The 21,032-nt window shown below is 42.2% G+C and overlaps 1 protein-coding gene across 4 annotated transcripts in view; it reads right to left on the bottom strand.

Moving 5' to 3' along the window:
* LOC132382642 (regulator of microtubule dynamics protein 3-like) overlaps nt 1-21,032 on the bottom strand; it is a 272,971-nt gene that overhangs the window by 243,186 nt on the left and 8,753 nt on the right. For 3 of the 4 annotated variants that reach the window (XR_009508440.1, XM_059953066.1, XM_059953078.1), the window contains exon 2: nt 11,630-11,816. Coding sequence is in view for 3 of the 4 variants with exons in the window: in XM_059953066.1 (XP_059809049.1) it covers nt 11,630-11,816 (187 nt within the window). In the remaining variant the exon portion in view is untranslated. The remainder of the gene's footprint in view (nt 1-11,629; nt 11,817-21,032) is intronic. The other variant, XM_059953085.1, reaches the window with a different exon arrangement.

Raw genomic sequence — 21,032 nt, 5'->3', positions numbered from 1 at the left:
TGTTTAAATTCATAAGAATATTTCTATCAAATGTTTTAAAAGAAACCTAAAATACTATTACTTCTTGCACTCTGAATTTAGGAAACCGTGTGACACAGTGGCCAGGTTTGAAGCACTTTAAACAGGACACTTAATTTTGTTGTTTGGATATTGCCAAAACCCATTATATTTGAAATGTAAAAGCAAACCATTGCAAAGATAGTTCAACACATTAAAAATTGGAGGAACTCAGCAGGTCAGGCAGCATTTAATAAGGTAAATGGACAGTCAACTGGTCCAGGTAAAGGGTGTTGACCTGAAATATTGGCTTCCTATTTCACTCCATTGATGCTGCTTGACCCGCTGAGTTCCTCTAGCACTTGGTGCTTTGCTCCAGATTTGAGAATTTGCAGGTCTTGTGTCTCTTTTGCTAATTGCTGCCCAATTATAAAAACACAAAGAAAATGGGCTGGATACAGGCAAGGCACAGAATTAACCTCAGCAACATAGCATAAAACATCAGGAGTAGTTTAAGTGCATCATTAGCTTGAAATGTAATCTACAATGAAACATTTAATTTAAAAATTACATTAGTTAGACAAATTAATCTAATAAAGATCTGAAAATGAACAAGACACTGCATGTAAAGTTGGAAGAGGAAAAAGTAGTAGTGTTAGCAGAAAGATGCAGATGGTGGGCAGTTGAACTTTAAAATACAAATATGTATTCATAACCAGTTTGCAGGACAAAATCTTGGAAACACTTTTGACAGCAGTGGCTGATCTCAACAATCAAATATCCACTTGGAAACTGATTTTTGGTGAGTAGAACTTATAATTTGTACATCAATGTCAGACAACTGAAAGAAGCAATTGTTATCCCCAAGTTACAGAGCATGACCCTGCTTGGAACACTCTTCTCTTACTGCTTCCAGACAGATCCCAAATTGCTTTCACTTAATTTCCACAATCTGTATCCAATCTCTAGTTCAAAACACAAGGGAGCCTGTCACTGGCAATATGTGAAAATGCAGCTGTGCAAACCAGATGCCAGCAGAATCCTTCACCTGATTTAGTTGTTAAAAGAAAGGATAATTCAAATGTGTTATCTAAACCATCTAAAGATGAACCCCATCCCATTTTTTATTAGTTTTTTTATACATTTTACAAATTAAAAAAACCCCAAATGCTGTGATAAATGGATAAATAGATGCATTGATAAATGAATGTGGATGTACAATATACTTGCAAGAATGAGAAACCGAAAGGAATAAGTATTAGTCCAAAAAAACTGTATTAAAGGAGTTGGTGAGATTGAAAGCTGAAAAGTTCTAAGAATCCAATCATTTTATTGACGGTATTGAAAAGAATGATTTTAGAGATAGTGGATGCGCTGGTAATCTGCAATTGTTCCTGTGGATTGGAGAAGAGCAAATATGATACTACTATCTAGGGAAGGAGGAAGGGAGGAAATAGGGAATTTGCAACATATCAGTTTACTGTTAGTAGTAGGGAAAATCCATTAATCTATAATGAAGGAAAGAATGACAGAACACTTTGAAAAGAATAACAGAAATGTGCAGAATCAACATGGATCTATAAAAGGAAAATTGTGTTTGAGTAACCTACTGGAATAGATAAGGGGAAACAATGGACGTCATGTATTTAGGTACTGGAAGGCTTTGTAAAAGGTGTTACGGGGAAATCAGTTCATAAGGTTAGAGCACATGAAACATGGAGCAATGTATTGACACAGACTGAGAATTGGTCATCAGACAGAAAGCTGGAAGTTTTTTTTGAGCAGCGGCCAATCGGAGATCTGAAGCACAAAAAGATGTAGCTCACTCAGGTTTGCCGAAGGAGTACATAAGGCATAGACTCATGGTAGCTTGGCATTTTGAAAAGTGGACAATCAACAATTGGGATTAATTGGCAAGAACAAACTAAAATAAGGAAAGGACAAGCGGAACGGCCATTGTTGGAGTGGACAGATTTAGAGTTGGGATTTTGGGGCTTTAGCTCTTCAAGGAGGCGGCTTGTATGAAAAAAAAAGTTGTAGGTAGATTCTTCCCCCCCCACACACAGACACAGTTTATTTATTGTTTTCCTTCTTTATATTTGCTTAGCTTGAAAAGTAGGAATGCCAGCAAGATAGTTGAATGCTCCTCTTGCGGGATATGGGAAGGTAGAGAGACCTCCAGTGTTTCTGAGGATTACAACTGCAAGAAGTCCATCCAGCTGCAGCTTCTAACAGTCTAAGAAGCTGGAGCTGCAAGTAGATGAACTCCGAATCATTCGTGAGGCTGAGGGATTGATAGATAGAACACATAGAGAGCTAGTTGGAGGACACAGGATGCTGGGTGACAGTCATGAAGGAGAAACAGGGTGAAACAGCCAATGCAGAGTACCCCTGTGGCCATCCCTTACAACAATAGGTATACCACTTCCAATACTGTTGGGGGGGGGGGGGGTGACCGAGCAATGGAAAGTCACAGCGGTCATGTCTCTAGAACTGAGACTGGGTCTGTGAGAATGGAACGGAGGAGAAAAGGCAAGCTGTGGGGATACAGGATTTGTTAGTTAGGGAAACAGAAAGGAGGTTTTGTGGATAAGAACAAGATTCCCGAATGGCATGTTGCTTCCTGGGTGCCAGGATCCCGGACACCTTGGATCGAATTCTCAGCATTCATAAGTGGGAGAGTGAACAGTGAAATGTCATGGTTCACATAGGTACCAGTGACATAGGTAAGAAGAGGGAAGAGGTTCTGCAAAGTGAGTTCAGGGGGTTAGGTTCCAAGTTAAAGGGCAGGACCTCCAGGGTTGTGATCTCAGGATTCTTACCCATGTCACGCACCAGTGAGGGGGAGCATCACATTTTTGGATTATTAAACTCTTTTCCAGGGAAGATGGGACCTGTACAGAAGAGACAGTTTGCCCCTGAACTGGAGGGGAATAATTCTAGCGGGAAAGTTTGTTAGTGCTGTACTGGGGGAGGGTTTCAACCAGAGTTTCAGAGGATGGGAACCAGAGTGGCAAAACAGAGAGTGGAGAGGTTGTGGAGACAGATGTTGCTAAGACCATAATTAGGAATCAAAAGGTGCGACTAATATCCTGAGATGCATATATTTCAGTGCAGAAGTATCGTTGGAAAAGCTGATGATCTCAGGGCATGGATCAACACATGGAATTATGATTGATACTGTAGCCACTAGTGACACTTGGTTGCAGGATGGGCAATGTGGTTCCGTTGTCTCAGACGAGACATGGTGTGAGGTATTAAAGGACGAAGAGCAGCTTTACTAGTCAGGAAAAATGTCACGGCAGTGTTCAGTCAGGACAGCCTGGAGAACTCATTTAGCAAAGCATTATGGTGGAACTGAGGAATAAGAAAGGTATTACCATGTTCATGGGACTACATTACAGACCAGCCAACAGTCTGTGGGATTTTGAGGAACAAACTTGTAAAGAAATCACAGACTGCTGCAAGAAACTCAAGGTTGTTATTGTAGATGGTTTTAATTTTCCACATATTGACTGGGACTCCCATACTATAAAAAGACCAGATGGGACTGAGTTTGTCAAATGTGTTTAGGAAAGTTTCTCTCAACAGTACGTAGAAATCCCAATAGGAAAATGTGCAATACTTATCTCCTATTTGGGAATGAGAAAGGGCAGGCAATAGAAGTTTGTGTAGGGGAACACTTCATATCTAGTGATCATAATGCCATTGGTTTTAAAGTAAATATGGAAAAAGGTAGGTCTGGTCCTTGGGTTGAGAGTCTAAATTGGTCAATTTTGATGGTATCTGAAAGGATCTGGCAAGTGTGGATTGGGATAGGCTGTTTTCTGGCAAAGGTGTACGTGATAAGTGGGGGGCCTTCAGAAGTGAAATTGAGAGTATAATGGTTGTATGTGCCTGTCAGAATAAAACAACGATAACAGTTTTAGGGAACCTTGGTTTTCAAGAGATATTGAGCCTCCAGTTAAGAAACAAAAAAGGAGGTGCATAGCAGGTATAGGCAGGTAGGAACAAATGAGGTACTTAAGAAATGCAAAAGAATACTCCAGAAATAAATCAGGAGGGCTAAAAGAAAGCATGAGGTTGCCATAGCAGATAAGGTAAAGGAGGATCCTATGGGAATCTATTGATATGTTAAAGAGCAAAAAGATTGCAAGGGACAAAATTGGTCCTCTGTAAGATCAGAATGGTAATTTATGTGCAGAACCAAAAGAGATAGAGGAGATCTGAATTGATTTTTTGCATCTCTATTTACTCAGGAGAAAGACACAGAGTCTATAGAAATTAGGCAAAGCAGCATTAACTTCATGGACCTTATACAGATTACAGAGGAGTATGGGTTGATAAATTCCCAGGGCCTGATAAAGTGTTCCCTCGAACCTTGTGGGAAGCAAGTGTAGAAATTGTAGGGACCCTAGCAGAGGCTAATGTTCTAAAGTTTAAGAAAGGCTCTAAAAATAAACCAGGAAATTATAGACTGGTGAATCTGACATCAGTAGTGGGAAAATTAATGGAAGGTATTCTAAGGGACCAGATTTATGAGTATTTCGATAGACATGGACTGATTAGGAATAGTCAGCATGACTTTGTGTGTGGTAGGTCATGTCTAACCAATCTTATAGAGATTTTCCAAGGAAGTTACCAGGAAAGTGGTAAAAGGGATCTGGGAATATAGGTCCAAAATTCATTGAAGTAGTGTCACAGGTAGATAGGATCATAATTAAAGTTTTTGGCACATTGGCCTTCATAAATCAATGTATTGAGTACAGGAGATGGGATGCTATGTTGATGTTGGTAAGGCCTAATTTGGAGTATTGTGTGCAGTTTTAGTCACCAACCAACAGGAAAGATGCAAATAAGGTTGAAAGAGCACAGAGAAAAATTACCAGGTTGTTGCTGGGACTGGAGGATCCTAGCTATATGGAAAGATTGAATAGGTTAGGGCTTTCTTGGAACATAGAAGATTAAGGAGAGATTTGATCAGGTATACAAAATGAGGGATAAATAGAGGCAGGCTTTTTGCACTGAGGTTGGTTGGGACTACAACTAGAGGTCATGGGTTAAGGGTGAAAGGTGGAATGTTTAAGGGGAATATGAGGGGAAACTTCTTCACTCAGAGGGTCATGAGTGTGTAGAACGAGCTACCAGTGCAAGTGGTCCATTCAACCTCAAGGTTTAAGAGAGATTGGATAGATACATTGATGGTAAGGGTATGGAGGAATATGGTCCCAATGCAGATCGATGGGAGTAGGCAGTTTAAATGGTTAGGCAAGGACTAGATTAGACAAAGGGCCCATTTTTGTGCCGTACTTATTTTTCAAGGTGGCAGAGTTACTAACTAGTGGGATATGGCAGGGATCAGTGTTTGGGCCCCAACCTTTCACAATCATAATCAATCATTTGGCTAAGGGGAAGAAACATCAGATTTCCAAGTACCCCAACAATAATAAACCAGATGGAATGCAAGTATAGAGGAAGACGTAAAGGAGTAATGGATGAATTAAGTGAGTGGACAAGAAGGAAATAAGTTCTTAAATTCCCATCATGAAGTGCTTCGAGAGTTGGTCATACCATGCATTAACTCCAATATCTCAGACAACTTCAACCCACTGCAATTTACATACCACCAAAACAGGTTATGGCAGATGCCTTGGCTTTACACCCATCTCGAGCATTTGGATTGTAAAGACACTTAGGTTAGATCATTGTTTATTAAATACAGTTCCGCCTTTAATACTATAATTCCAAATAAACTCATCACCAAACTCAGTTGTGTGAATCAACACCTCCCTCTGCAACTGGATCCTTAACTTCCTGAGCATTAAGTAAGGATAGGCAGCAATACCTTGGGAAATTATTATGAACACTGACATTCCACAAGGTTATGTTCTCATCCCCTTACTTTACTCATAATACACTCACAACTGTGTGGCCATATTCTGCTCTAACTCCATTCACAAGTTTGCATATGATATCATAATGGAACATATCTCAGATACTGATAAATCAGAGTACATGAAAGAGCTGAGAGCTTTGCAATATGGTGTCATGACAGTTTCCTTCAGTATCAGCAGAAAAAAAAAAGATGCTAATTAACTTCAGAAAGGGGAGCTCTGCAGATCTGTCTATCTCAATGGTATTGAGGTTGAAAGGGTCAAGGGCTTCAAGAAATAGGAAAACTTGCAAATGCCTCTAATTTCTTAAAAGGCAAAAGAAATTTGGTATGTCTCAGTTGACAATTACCAATTTTTACTGAAAACATTCTATCCGTTTGCATTATGGATTGGTACAGCAACTGTTCTGCACATGACTGCAAGAACCCACAGAGACTTATGGACACAGCTCAGTGCATCACAGAAACTAACCTCCCTTCCATGGACTCTATTCTTCTTGCTGTCTCAGTAAAGCAGCCAGCATAATCAAAGATTTAACCCACACCAGACTTCTTCTCTCCTCCACTCTTCCATCAGGCAGAAGATACAAAGACCTGAAAGCTCATACCTCCAAGCTCAAGGACAGTGTCTCACTCATTGTTAAAAGACTATTGAAACTTCCCAAGAATAACAAGGTGGACTCTTGAGCTCACAATCTGCCTCATGGTCTTGCACATAATAGTCTACCTGCACTGCCATTTCTCTGTATTTTGTTACACTTTATTCAGCATTCTATTATTATTTTACTTTATACTACCATGATGCACTATGCAATTTAAAGATTCAAAGTACACTCATTATGGAAGTACGTATATAGTATACCACCCTGAGATTCATCTTGCCACAGATAGCCACAAAACAAATCACGCAAATAGCAAAAAATGAGCTAAAAACACATAATATAAGACATCTCAATCATTAACAGTCTAGGAATGTTCAGTTTAGTTTAGTTCAGTTCAGTTCAGTTCAGGTCAATTCAATTCAGCGCTGTGTCTATCAATTGCAGCCCACAGAGCCAGTTTGCCCAACAATATCGCACAAAATAGCAATAAAAAAAACAGTAACCAGAAAAATCATAACATAAACTACAGAGTCCAAAACACATCAATTAAACCTTGCCCAAGACCCAAGACTCCAGCACCATTGAGCGAAAGGTGATACGGACCAGTCAAATGCAGACACCTTCCTTTGGGAGCAGCCAACAAAACTGGTCAAATGCCAGGAGACAGCGCTGAACACCCACTTGCTTTCCACTCCCGTCCTCATTGATTTCAATCTTGCTTGATGCTTTAATCAGCTAGATCAGCAAGAAATTAGTCAATCACTGTCTTGCATCCACCTCCAGGCCACACACTCGGCTTGAAACCTCACCAACCTCCCTTGGAGACAGCAAAGCACAGGTTCCAATAGTAGCAGAATCATACTATAAAGTAATAGTAGTAAAAGCACTAGTTTCGTGATCTGTCTGAAGGATGTCACCTTCGGTCACGTTGTGCTATCTTCTTCCAACCTGTATAATTAATTGATCAATTTGAACAATATGTAAGACAAGCTTTTCACTGTACCTCAGTACATGTGTCAGTAATAAACTAATTCCAAACAATTCTAATATGGCTACAACGAAGAACAATTTGAGGTCCACTTTGGTGCATTTAACCGAAAAGCAGATATTTATTATAACATGAGGTTGGATGGTGTTGATATTAAAAGTTCCTCTATTGAGGCTTGGTTGATCACATCTCTGGCGTACAGACACTATAGGTTCAATGGTTCTCCACTGATTCTGAAAATTAGGATATTTGTTGTGTTGATTAAGATTGAGAAAAGTGCTGGGGTTCTGATGCATCTATGTCCACCATTGATCCTCATTGAGATTGGCTATTGAGTGGATCATGGTTTGCATAAAATGGAAATGAACTTTGGTGGGCAGCCAAACTTGAAGGTGTTCCAGAGTCCATCTTGGTTGATAAAATCCATGACTCTTTCCCCTTGACATACAATTAAGCTTCCAATCCAGGAATATTTTAGGCCTGATAATTTTCTTCTCTATCAGCTGGTCATTCTCATCAATCTATTCTTGTCCTGCTTGATAGAAAAGCCAAGAGACCCTTCATAAATTCCAGAAACCATCAAAAATGTTACAATGTATATGTTGCTGGCAACTTTGCAGTCGGTCATACAGAAGATGTAATTTTATAGACATCAGATGTTTGTAGCAGTTATGTGACCACGTTATATTATGTTTGTTCCTCTGACAAACCAAGTATTTTGTAGACAGAGGACCCTGCTGATGTTAACCTTCTTGACTTTCATTGCTGATCACAACTTCAAAGCTATGGTGTCTTCCTTGCCCAGGTGGATTAATTTGTCTTCCTCTGGGATATGGACCACTATATTTCCAAAGCTGAAGTTACTCCATATTGGAGTACCCTAATCCTACAATCATACAATGTTTACAAATTACACAAAGGATTGTTCAGACGTTGTGCAAACTTATTTTTGTTAAGATGCTATTCAAGTTTCACTCTGAAGACAGTGTTCCTGCTCCAAGTTGTCCTCCTAACGATAGCATAACCTCTGATTAAATTGAACATCTCCTCCTGTCATGTTTTGCTCAGTGTGCCAAAATTGAAGTGTTTGAATTTACAAATGATGATAGCAGAACATATTCAGATCTATCACTGTTGGGCGACACGAGTGAATCTGCAGATGCTGGAAATAAATAAAAACACAAAATGCTGGCAAAACTCAGCAGGCCAGACTGCATCGATGGGAGGAGGTAGTGACGACATTTCGGGCTGAAACCCTTCATCAGGAGTCCATCACTGTTGGGACTGTCTTAACATTTCAGGCTGCAAATTTCATTTTGTGGAGTTGAAGATGCCTGGGCATGATTTCTCTCAACACGACCAGCTATTTGATACCAAACAAAAAACTGGGCAACCTTTTGGCAGAGCACTTGCTCTCAAAAAACAACAGCAATCCTGAGCTTCTGGTTGCATATCACTTGACTTCCCTTTCATGTCTGTCTTCAGTTCTTCCACTACCTTGTTAAGGCCATATATGAACTAGAAGAGCATATTCTGCTTGGGAAGCCTACAGCCTAATGGCATAAACACTGAATTTTCCTGCTCTGAAGTCTATCCCTTTGTTCACCTTTTTCATTCAGTAAAATGTAAAGAGGTGGCACGGAAGCCTGGCAGTTAACGTAATGCTATTACAGTGTCAGTGACCCTGATTCAGTTCTGTCACTGTCAGTAAGGAGCTTGTGAATTCTCCCTATGACAGAGTAGTTTCCTCCAGATGCATCAATTTCCTCCTACATTCCAAAGAAGTCCAGGTCAGTAGGTTAATTGGTCACATGGTTATAATTGGGCAGCATAGGTTCATTGGGCCAGAAAGTCCTGTTACCATGCTGTATTTCTAAATAAAAAATAAATAAATATAAAACTAAAAGATACAAAGACAAGAAAGGCTGCAGATGCTGGAAATCCAAAGCAACACACACAAGATGCCAGGAGGACTCAGCAGATCAGGCAGCATCTGTAGAAATTAATAAATAATCAACATTTCAGCCTGAAACCCATCTTCAGAGCTAAGGAAAAGGGAATATGCCCGAATAAAAAGGTGGGGGGAGGGGAATGAGGCTACCTGGAAGGTGATAGGTGAAGCCAGGAGGGTGGGAAAGGTCAAGGACTGGAGAAGAAATAATCTGAGAGGAGGGCGGGTACTCAGAATGTATGTGGCACAACTGGCAGGTGTATTTGCAGACATTTTTAATCTCTCCTTCATCCAGCGTAGAGTGGCCTCCCACTTCAAAACATCCACCATTGTCCCTGTACCTAAAAAGACCAACTGAACAACTGGTGTCCTGTGGCACTCACCTCAATAATAAGCAAATGCTTTGAGAGGCTGGTCAAGGATTACATCTGTAGCATGCTATCACCTGCACTGGACCCATTATAATTTGCCTACCGACACAACCAATCGACAGATGACGCAATAACCACACTGTCCTTACACATCTGGAGAAGAGGGATGCATGTGTGAGAATGCTGTTCTTGGGCTACAGTTCAGCATTCAACACCATAATTCCCTCCAGGTCCAACAAGAAGGTCAGAGACCTCAGCCTTCACCCTGACTTGTGCAGCTGGATCCTGGACTTCCTTTCAGATCACCAGCAGGTGGCAAGATGGGCTCCCTTACCTTTGCCCCTCAACACGGGAGTCCAAGAATCCCTCAGGACTGTGTCCTAAGCCCCCCCCCCTTTACTCTCTATACACCCATGACTGTTACCACCCACAACTCCAATCAGCTAATTAAATCAGCAGGCTGGTGGCGTAGTGGCATCAGCACTGGACTTCAGGGTGAGGGGTCCCGAGTTTGAATCCGGCCAGCTCCCTTTGCACGCTCTCCATTCGTGCTGGGTTAAGAGCTGGGTGATCTCTTTTAAAAAAACTCATCCAGCAGAAGGCAAAGGCAAACCACTGCTGTAACTTGCCACATACATGATTTCCCAATGTGTCAGAGCGGCAGAGGGAAATCATCCGCCAACTGGAAAGTCCAGATGCAACCTACCGACAACGGCGACAATGATACTACATTGATTGGCCTTATTTCAAATAATAACGAGGCAGCCTACACAGAAAAAGTTATCACCCTGACACAGTGATGTCATGAAAACAACCTTCCCCTCAATGTCGCAAAAAAAAAAGGAGCTGGTTCTGGACTACAGGAAGAACAGAGACAGGCTCACCCCTATTGACATCAATGGATTTGGGGTTGAGAGGGTGAACAGCTTCAAGTTCCTTGGTATACACATCACCGAGGATCTCACTTGGTCTGTACATACTGGCTGTGTGGTGAAAAAAGCGTCATGAGTCCCCAAATCCTAAGGACTTCTTACAGGGGCACAATTGAGAGCATCCTGACTGGCTGCATCACTGCCTGGTATGGGAACTGTACTTCCCTCAGTCACAGGACTCTGCAGAGAATGGTGCGGACAACCAAGCACCTCTGTAGATGTGAACTTCCCACTATTCAGGATGTTTACACCAACAGATGCGTAAAAAAGGCCTGAAGGATCATTGGGCACCCGAATCACCCCAACCCACTGTTCCAGTTGCTATCATCTGGGAAATGGTACAGCAGCATTAAAGCCGGGACCAACAGGCTCCAGGACAGCTTCCTCCACCAGGCCACCAGACTGATTAATTCACGCTGACACAATTGCATTTCAAAGCTATATTGACTGCTCTGTTGTATATCTTGCTGTACATACTGTTCATTACAAATTACTATAATTTGCACATTGCACATTCAAACGGAGATGAAGTCAATTCAATAGGAGAAAAGGAAGGAGAAGGGGACCAGGGAAAGTAATGGGCAAGTGAGAAGTAGTAAAAGGTCAGAATGCTTAACCTATTAGATTCTTTTTTCTTTAGCCCTTGGCCTTTTCCACCTACCTGGCTTCACCTATCACCTTGCAGCTAGCCTCTTTCCCCTCTCCCCAACTTTTTATTCATGCACCTTGCCCTTTCTTCTAGGTTCTGAAGAAGGGTCTCGTCTGAAACATGGACTGTTTACTCTTTTCCATAGATGCGACCTGACCTGCTGAGTTCCTTCAGCGATTTGTGTGCGTTGTACAAGATACAAATGTTATTGTGCATGAGAAATTTTTAAAACAAAAAAAAAATTACCTGACATCGTTGGCAATCTGATCTGTCATCCCATTTAGGCACTCCCGAAGTTCAATCACCTCTTCTTTTAGTTCTCTCACACTTTGAAGTATTATATCTAACTGTTCCCATATTTCTACCTGCTGTGCTTTCAGTGCTTCATTGTTGCTGTAATTATCTGCCAAATTTGTTCGACTTTCCATCTTTACTAAACAAAAAAAAAAGTAAATGGTTGAATAACATTAATATGCTGTTAATCTTTTATTCAATGTGAAGCTGCAAAAGAACTAAGATTTATATTCATTTAATGACACAATATTTGCATTGACTTATTGGCCCATTAAGTTTGTGTGTTTTTAGCTATTAAAAAAAAATCTCAAATATCACTGTTTTTACATACAAGTATAAATGGAAATTTCACAAGAGTAGTCTTCAGACCAATGGGTGTAAATGTCAGCATGTTTTTTAGCTTGAACTATCAGAGTCAAATGAGAGTGCACTGCTTTAAACTTAACAAGTCTGAAAGCAAAACTGAGCTTTCACAGAGGTTAATGGTAGAATTACTCTACTTATTAACTGATAATTGCCTTGGGTTATTAGAGATATGAAACTTTCACTTTAAACCAGTTTGGTACTTGTTGTAATAATGATGTGAGACAAGGTTTCCACGACGTTGATGAATGACATTAAAGGAAGAATGACTGCTGCCAAAAGCAAATAATTATGAATTAATGAAGAATTTTAGGTGACATTGACTTGATGTTAGTACACCTATCTTTTTCCTGAGTGTTTACTTTAATGGCAATTTAAGAAAATAATCAAATATTGTGTCACATATGATCCCTAGAATTTAAAGTGCCACAATTATACTATTAGACTATACAAGCTGCATCAGTTTGAATCAGTGTCTTTGGATGAAGCTTAATATTGCATAATAATCACACAATAGCACCTGATGTAATGTTATTGATGTTGAACCAGTTGACAATGGTTGCACCAAAGGCACTGTCCTGAGGTAAACCTGGTGAACTCATGAACTACAATATTGATATCCTGATGCACATCAGTTTTTCTACAGTCTTCCAATATTATAAATTACAAGTCCATTGCCTTCAGATTCTATATTTTAAAAAAAACTCAGTCACTAAACTCATCCTTCTCCTTGTATAACATTATCAGATTATTCACAATTGGTCACCTATCCAACTCAGAGAAAAGCTTCTCTTCTATTATTAAACCCATTAATTAACATTTTCATATAATGATCTCATATTCCATCAAAGCTGTCAATTCTGCCTCTGACAAAAATAGTTCAAGTTATTCCAGTTTTCCAAGTTAGCCTCTTATCCTTTGCGCTCTGGAAATCTGGGTTCATCCAAACCTAAAGAGCTGAGCTTAAACACAAGACAAAGAATTCTGCCTTGTTTAAAGATCTCCAGAATGTTTTGTCAACATCTTCCGAAATTTTGTGCTTTTGCGTATCAATTTCCTTTACAGCATCATTGGTGGCCTCTTCCAAGTGAGGCTTTGCACAAATTGCTTTCATAATCACTGTACCATTCTTCCATTTATATGCTCCTGAGGGTATGCCTTTGTGTGCTGTTTCCTATGCTAAAGGCTATAAACATAAATATAATCTGTTAGCGTAGGATGAGGCTGGTGCTCTGCTCAATTAGCTTTCAAATACACCATTGATAAAGACAAATCTATTTTGGCTTTCCTCTGACATTCAGTTCAGATATTCATGTTTCTAGAAAAGTAGGGATAAAGTCTAGAGCCCAGTGGCTGATAAAACAGAAAACTGGAAGTTCAGCAGCTCAATCAGCATCTGTGGAGGCAATAGATGTAAATTGGCATTTCAGGTTGAGATCCTGCATCAGGACCAAGAATACAATTGTTATTGTTTGGGTAAGTAGATTACAACCATTTTCATGGGAATTTTGAGGAACTCTGCCTTCACACCCAGTCTAACACTGATATTTGGGATGAGATACATGCCTTTAGTTGTGTAGCGTCAATATATGTTCAAGATACATTGAAGCAACAGGCCTGAATCTGTCTTTGACATCACTGCTGAGTTCTTGATCATGATCTTATTTTGGAAAGAAGGGAGACCACTGAAGCCAAGCCTAATAGATGTCAATACATTGGTTTATGCATTTCATTTGGTTGCCAAGAAATTAAAAATCTGCAGAACATCAAAAAGCAACAAGTCAAGGTCAGAGGAAGTAAACAAAACTTTGTGGATGAAGAAATGGAAGCCATTATTTTGTGAGATTGTTCCTGCATCACCATTTTGTGAACTGGTTCCTGCTCAGCAATGGCTAGATCAGAGTAATACAAAATATATATAATGAAACCTCTACTGATAACCTGCAGACTTGTGAAAGAGCAACCTGGGTCTGAACTGAAGTAATCTGAGCTCAGTGTCTGAGCTGATCTAGCTGTAACTGGTTTATGAAGAAACAACTCAGGAAAAATCAAGGAATGTTAAAGGCAATACAAATCTAATCATGCAAGGCCAATTGTCTCTGCCTGCTCCTGCCCCACTGAACTCATGTCCTCATACCTCAACTCCATTTTATCCCCATTGAATTAGCCCCTCCCCAACTATATCTGTGACACATCACATACTTTCAATCTCTTCATTATTTTTCAATTTCCTAGCTCTAGCCTCATTTTCTCCATGGATGTCCAGTCCCTAAACACTTCTATCATCCATAAAGAAGACCTGAAGCTCTCTGCTTCTTTCTCAATAAAAGAACTAACCAGTTTCCCTCCTCCACCACCTCCCTCTTCCGCAGGGCAGAACTGGCCCTCACCCTAAATAATTTTGCCTTCGGCTCCTCGTACTTATTCCAGACTCAAGAGGCACCCACATGGGCCCCAGCTATACCTGCCTTTTTGTTGGCTATGTAGAACAGTTCATATTGCAGTAATGCTCTCAAACTTTTCCTGCCCTATATTAACGACTGCATTGGTGTTGCTTCATGCTGAGTTTGCCAGTTTCATTAACTTCTGCCTCCAACTTCCACCTACCCTTAAATCCACCCAGTCCATTTCTGACACCTTCCTCCCCTTTCTCAATCTCTGTCTTCAACTCTGGAGACAAAGTGCTGACCAACATCTTTTTATAGACGTAATGATTCCCACGGCTATCTTGACTATACCTCTTCCCACCAGGTATCCTGTAAAAATACTATTCCCTTTTCTCAGTTCCTTCATCTCTGCTACATTTGTCCCCAGAATGAGGCTTTCTTTCCCTAGACATCCACACTCACCCCAACTTCCTACCATCTTAATCGCCCTAACCTACCAAGAACCTCCGCTTCCAACACATCATTCTTTGCAAATCCGCCGTCTCCAAAAGGATCCTACCACTAAACATATCTTTACCTCCCCCACCTTCTGCAGAATCGCTCCCTCCACGATTTCCTTGTCTAGTCATCCCTCCCCACTAATCTTCCTCTCAGCACTTATCCCTGCAAGCAGCCAAAGTACTACACCTCCCTCACCTCAATTCAGAGGCCCTATCAGTCCTTCCAGGTGAGGGAATACTTCACCTGCAAATCTGCTGAGGTCACCTATTGTATCTGATTAGGCCTCTTCTACATCAGTGAGACCATCATAAATTGAGGAAATTGCTTCATTGAGCACCTCCACTCCATCCACCAAAAGTAGTACTTCCCAGTGGCCCAACATTGGAATTATGATTCTCTTCCGACGTGTCGATCCATGGTCTCCTCTTGTGACACAATGAGGCCACCATCATCGTGGGTAACCTCCAACCCAATGGCATAACGATTTCTCCTTCTTGTAAAAAATTCTCCATCCCACACCCCTCTTCTTCTATTCCCCACTCTGGCCTCTTACCTCTTCTAACTTGCCTATCAGCTCCCTCTGGTGCCATTCACCCCCCCCCCCCCCCCTTCCAGGTTTCAGCCTTAAATTACAACTGTTTGTCCATTTCCATAGAGGCAGTTTGACCTGCTGAATTCCTTAGCATTTTGTGCAAGTTGCTTTGGATTTCTAACATCTGCAGAATTTCTTATGTTTAACAAAGGCAAATCCTTATTAGTGAGAAGAGCAATGAAGGAATCTGCAGCCTTGGGCCAGAGTGAATAAAAATGAACACAGACTCACTAGATAAACTAGAATCAAGAGAATTGAAATATAACCATGCAGAGCTAATAAAAGAGAAAAGAGATGAAGGATTTCAGATGTAGAGCAGTGAAAGCTCCAGAGCCTACCTATTGCAAGGAATACCCTCATGCCTTGGGCAGGAAGAAGAAAGATTCAATAGGAAATTCCTATTTTTGTGTTATAAATTGGAGAGGAGAGGAGAGTAGTCTGGGTAAGTATTAGTACAAAAGAAAGAATAGTATTCAGGAACCCAAGTCACTGGCCCAGGGTCAACATAATTTATGTGGTACTTGTCTTAATACAATAAACTGTGAGTCTTGAATTAACTAAAATTTGTGTGGTCATTTACCTAATAAGAGCTTTGCATTTGTCAAAGAAATGTATAAACCTCTTTAATAATTCTTCATAACAATTTTAAATACAGCTTAGATAGTAATACTCTCACCGGAGTAGGCTATGAGATCAATTTATACACAAGTTTTGGCATAAAGTCTGAATTGATAGAGTTGATTACTGAAAGAATACTACTCTGTCAAAAGTACAGGAGTTGGAATTCAATTCAGGCTTTTTCTTTCCCTCTTATCAATGTTAAAATAATATTTCAAAGAAGACAGCAATATTTCACAGCAAAGCAGAGTTCACCTCAGTGTCATGGCCAACATTTATCACATGCTGGAAAGAGTGCAGAGGAGATTCACTGGGATGTTAACCAGTTTGGAGGATTTTAGTTGTGGGGAGAGATTAGAAAGGATAGTTTGGTTTCTCTGGAATGAAGGAAGTTGAAGGGTGAACTGATGGGATCATGAGAGGAACATATAACCTTATGAAACGCATAGAAATAGTTGACAGACAAAATCTTTTTCTCTAAAAGGGTTATCAAAAACTGATGACTATGAGAGTGTTTTGAGTTGGTAGACTGGGCTATGTGCAAGAACTCAGAGGGCCTGATTGAATATGCCACTGTTGCTACGGATTTATAAAGGTACTCATGGACAAGCATCCTCACAAAGCTATTCAGTCTTCCCAGGCAGAAGCTCTGGCTGAATCAAGAGATTTGCAAACTGCTGAGGGCTAGATTGGTGTTGTTTAAGGCTGGTGATCAGGGAAAGTACAAGAGCTACACTCCAGAACGACCTCCAGAAGGCCACTTCAGGTGCAAAGTGATAATTCTGGACTAAACCTGAATCACAGAGGGATGCTTGACAACTGAGGGAAGGCTTGAATGCCATCACCTCCTACAAAGCAAAACCAAACAACATAAATAGCGAACACGAGGAAATCTGCAGATGCTGGGAATTCAAACAACACACACAAAATGCTGGTGGAACACAGCAGGCCAGGCAGCATCTATAGGGAGAAGCGCTGTCCATGTTTCAGGCCGAGACCCTTTGTCAGGACTAACCGAAAGGAAAGATAGTAAGAAATTTGAAAGTAGTGGGGGGAGGGGAAAATGTGAAATGATAGGAGAAGACTGGAGGGGGTGGGATAAAGCTAAGAGCTGGAAAGGCGAAAGGCTGATTGGTGAAAGTGATACAGAACTGGAAAAGGGAAAGGATCATGGGACGGGAGGCCTCGGGAGAAAGAAAGGAGGAGTGGGGGAACACCAGAGGGAGATGGAGAACAGGCAAAGAACTAAATATGTCAGGGATGGGGTAAGAAGGGGAGGAGGGGCATTAACGGAAGTTAGAGAAGTCAATGTTCATGCCATCAGGTTAGAGGCTACCCAGCCGGTATATAAGGTGTTGTTCCTCCAACCCGAGTTTGGATTCATTTTAACAATAGAGGAGGCCATGGGTAGACATATCAGAATGGGAATTGGACGTGGAATTAAAATGTGTGGCCACTGGGAGATCCCCCTTTTTCTGGTGGACCGAGCGTAGGTGTTCAGCAAAACGGTCTCCCAGTCTGCGTTGGGTCTCACCAATATATAAAAGGCCACACCGGGAGCACCAGATGCAGTATACCACACCAGCCGACTCACAGGTGAAGTGTCGCCTCACCTGGAAGGACTGTCTGGGGCCCTGAATGGTGGTGAGGGAGGAAGTGTAAGGGCAGGTGTAGCACTTGTTCCATTTACAAGGACAAGTGCCAGGAGGGAGATCGGTGGGAAGGGATGGGGGGGGTCGAGTGGACAAGGGAGTCGCGTAGGGAGCGATCCCTGCGAGAAGCAGAAGGGGGGGGGGGGAGGGAAAAATGTGTTTGGTAGTGGGATCACGTTTGAGGTGGCGGAAGTTACGGAGAATTATACATTGGACCTGGAGGCTGGTGGGGTGGTAGGTAAGGACAAGGGGAACTCTATCCCGAGTGGGGTGGCGGGTGGGGTGAGGGCAGATGTGTGGGAAATGGGAGAGATGCATTTGAGAGCAGAGTTGATGGTGGATGAAGGGAAGCCCCTTTGTTTAAAAAAGGAAGACATCTCCTTCGTCCTGGAATGAAAAGCCTCATCCTGAAAGCAGATGTCTCATCCTGGAGACAGAGGAATTGTGAGAAGGAGATAGCATTTTTGCAAGAGACAGGGTGGGAAGAGGAATAGTTCAGGTAGCTGTGAGAGTCTGTAGGCTTATAGTAGATATCAGTAGATAGGCCGTCTCCAGAGATGGAGACAGAAAGATCATGAAAGGGTAGGGCGGTGTCGGAAATGGACCAGGTAAATTTGAGGGCTGGGTGAAAGTTGGAGGCAAAGTTAATGAAGTCGACAAGCTCAGCATGCATGCAGGAGGCAGCGCCAATGCAGTCATCTATGTAGCGAAGGAAAAGAGGGGGACGGATACCCGTATAGACTTGGAATGTGCACTGTTCCACAAAGCCAACAAAAAGGCAGGCATAACTGGGACCCATATGGGTGCCCATGGCTACACCCTTGGTTTGGAGGAAGTGGGAGGAGCCGAAGGAGAAATTATTGCGAGTAAGAACTAATTCCGCTAGATGGAGGAGAGTGGTGGTAGAGGAGAATTGGTTAGGTCTGGAATCCAAAAAAAAAGTGAAGAGCTTCGAGACCATCTCGGTGGGGGATCGAGGTATATAGGGACTGGACATCCATGGTGAAAATAAGGTGGTGGGGGCCAGGGAACTTAAAATCATTGAAAAAATTCAAAGCGTGAGAAGTGTCACTAACATAGGTGGGAAGAGATTGAACAAGTGGGGATAAGACAGTGTCAAGGTATGCAGAAATGAGTTCGGTGGGGCAGCAGCAAGCTGAGACAATAGGTCTACCTGGACAGGCAGGTTTGTTGATCTTGGGTAGGAGGTAGAAACGGGAAGTGCGCAGTGTGGGAACAATGGTGGCAGTGGATGGGAGATCCCCAGAGCTGATAAGGTTGGTGATGGTATAGGAGACAATGGCCTGGTGCTCCTTAGTGGGGTCATGATCAAGGGGTAAATAAGAGAAGGTATCAGAGAGTTGTCACTGTGCCTCGGCCAGGTAGTCAGTATGCCAGACAACAACAGCTCCCCCCTTATCAGCAGGTTTTATAGTGAGGTTGGGATTGGTGCGGAGGGAGCGGAGAGCAGAGTGTTCGGAAGGAGTGAGGTTGGAATTGGAACACGGTGTGGTGAAGTCGAGACGGTTGATGTCCCGTCGGCAATTAGCAATAAAGAGATCCAGAGCAGGCAGAAGACCAGAGCGGGGTGTTCATGAAGAGGAGGAGGGTTGAAGACAGGAGAAGGGGGTCATCGGTGGGGGTAGGAGAGTCCTTGTCAAAGAAGTAAGCTCAGAGACGGAGCCGGCAGAAGAAGAGTTCAGCGTCATGGTGTACGCGGAACTCTCTGAGGTGTGGGCGAAGGAGGACAAAGCTGAGCCCCTTACTGAGGACAGAGCGCTCTGCCTCAGAGTTGAAGGTCGGAGGGAATGGTAAAGACCCGACACGGATGAGAGATGGGGTTAGAGGGGGGAGATAGGCTGGTAGTGTCAGTGGAGAGGGGTGAGAGGAAGATGGAGCCTCTGAGGGCCCAGGAGCTGACGATGGGATCTGAGTGAGAGGGGATTGCATAGTGGTGGTGGGGGAAGGGGAGATGGGAGTCACAATCGCAGCATGTGAAGACCCGGCCTGGAGTTCAAGGCTGGAGTCGCAGTTGGTGGTTGTGCAATCGCTTTGAAGCTGTCCATGGCCGTTGGAACACGCGGTGATGACACAGGAATTCGGATTTTCAATATGCCCTGGGTTGTTGGGGCAGCCGAGATTGACAGCCAAGGCCAATCCATGGCCGTTGGAACACGCGGTGATGGTGCTGGAATCCGGATTTTGAATATGCCCTGGGTTGCTGGGGAAGCCGAGATCGACGGCTGGAGCTGGAGACGCGATACGAAGACCATCTGCAGATGGAAGATCTTGCGATCCTTGCAGGATGTGATAAAGTCAAAGACACGGCGATTGCAAGCATGGGTCCGACGGAGGATGAAATAACAGACAGGTCCATTGCAAATGGAGAAAAAGTGTAAAAAGCAATGAGATTTTGCTCCCAGATAGGTTCAATGCCTTTTATGACATAGACATAGAAGTACATTTATGAATCCCCACAGCCCCCAACAAACCCATTTTCTGAGGCTGACATGACAGCATCCTTCATGAGGGAGAATTCACAGAAGGCATCTAGCCCAGATGGCAAACACTGCCAAGTATTGCAGACCTATGCTAATTGACTGTCTGGTTTATGGACATCTTCAACCTCTCACTTTGGCAACCTGAGGCAGCATGGTACTATAGCACTTAGTGTAATCACTTTACAGTGCCATTACATTGATTGGAGTTCAATTCCCACTGCTGTCTGCAAAAAGTTTATACATTCTCCCCATGACCATGTGTGCTTCCTCCAGGTGTTCCTCTCACATTCCAATCACAAGGGTTTGGGTTAGTGAGTCCAGGGCATGCTATGTTTGCACTTTAAAGTGTGCTGACACTTGAGTGCTGCTCCCAACCTAATCCTCAGACTGTGTTGGTTTGTTGACGCAAATCAATTCATTATACTGTATGATTTGATGTACACATGACAAATAAAGCTAATCTCCCTTAATCACCAAACAAGCATCAATCATACATGTGCCAATGAAGAATATGCTAATCTGCCTCGACGGCTATTGTCCAGTAGCATTTATATCTACCATAATGAAGTGCCTAGAGAGGTTGGTCATGAAGCAAATAAACTCCTGCCTTAGGAGTGACCTGGAACTGCTTCAATTTATCTACAATCACAACAGGACAATAAATATCATTTCATTGCCTCTTTACTCAACTTTGGAACACTTAGACAATAAAGGATATGTCAAGATCTTCATTGACTGCAG

This window comes from Hypanus sabinus, chromosome 2, assembly GCF_030144855.1.
Source record: "Hypanus sabinus isolate sHypSab1 chromosome 2, sHypSab1.hap1, whole genome shotgun sequence".
Lineage (NCBI taxonomy): Eukaryota > Metazoa > Chordata > Chondrichthyes > Myliobatiformes > Dasyatidae > Hypanus > Hypanus sabinus.
This window is presented reverse-complemented; position numbering and strand designations above follow the sequence as displayed.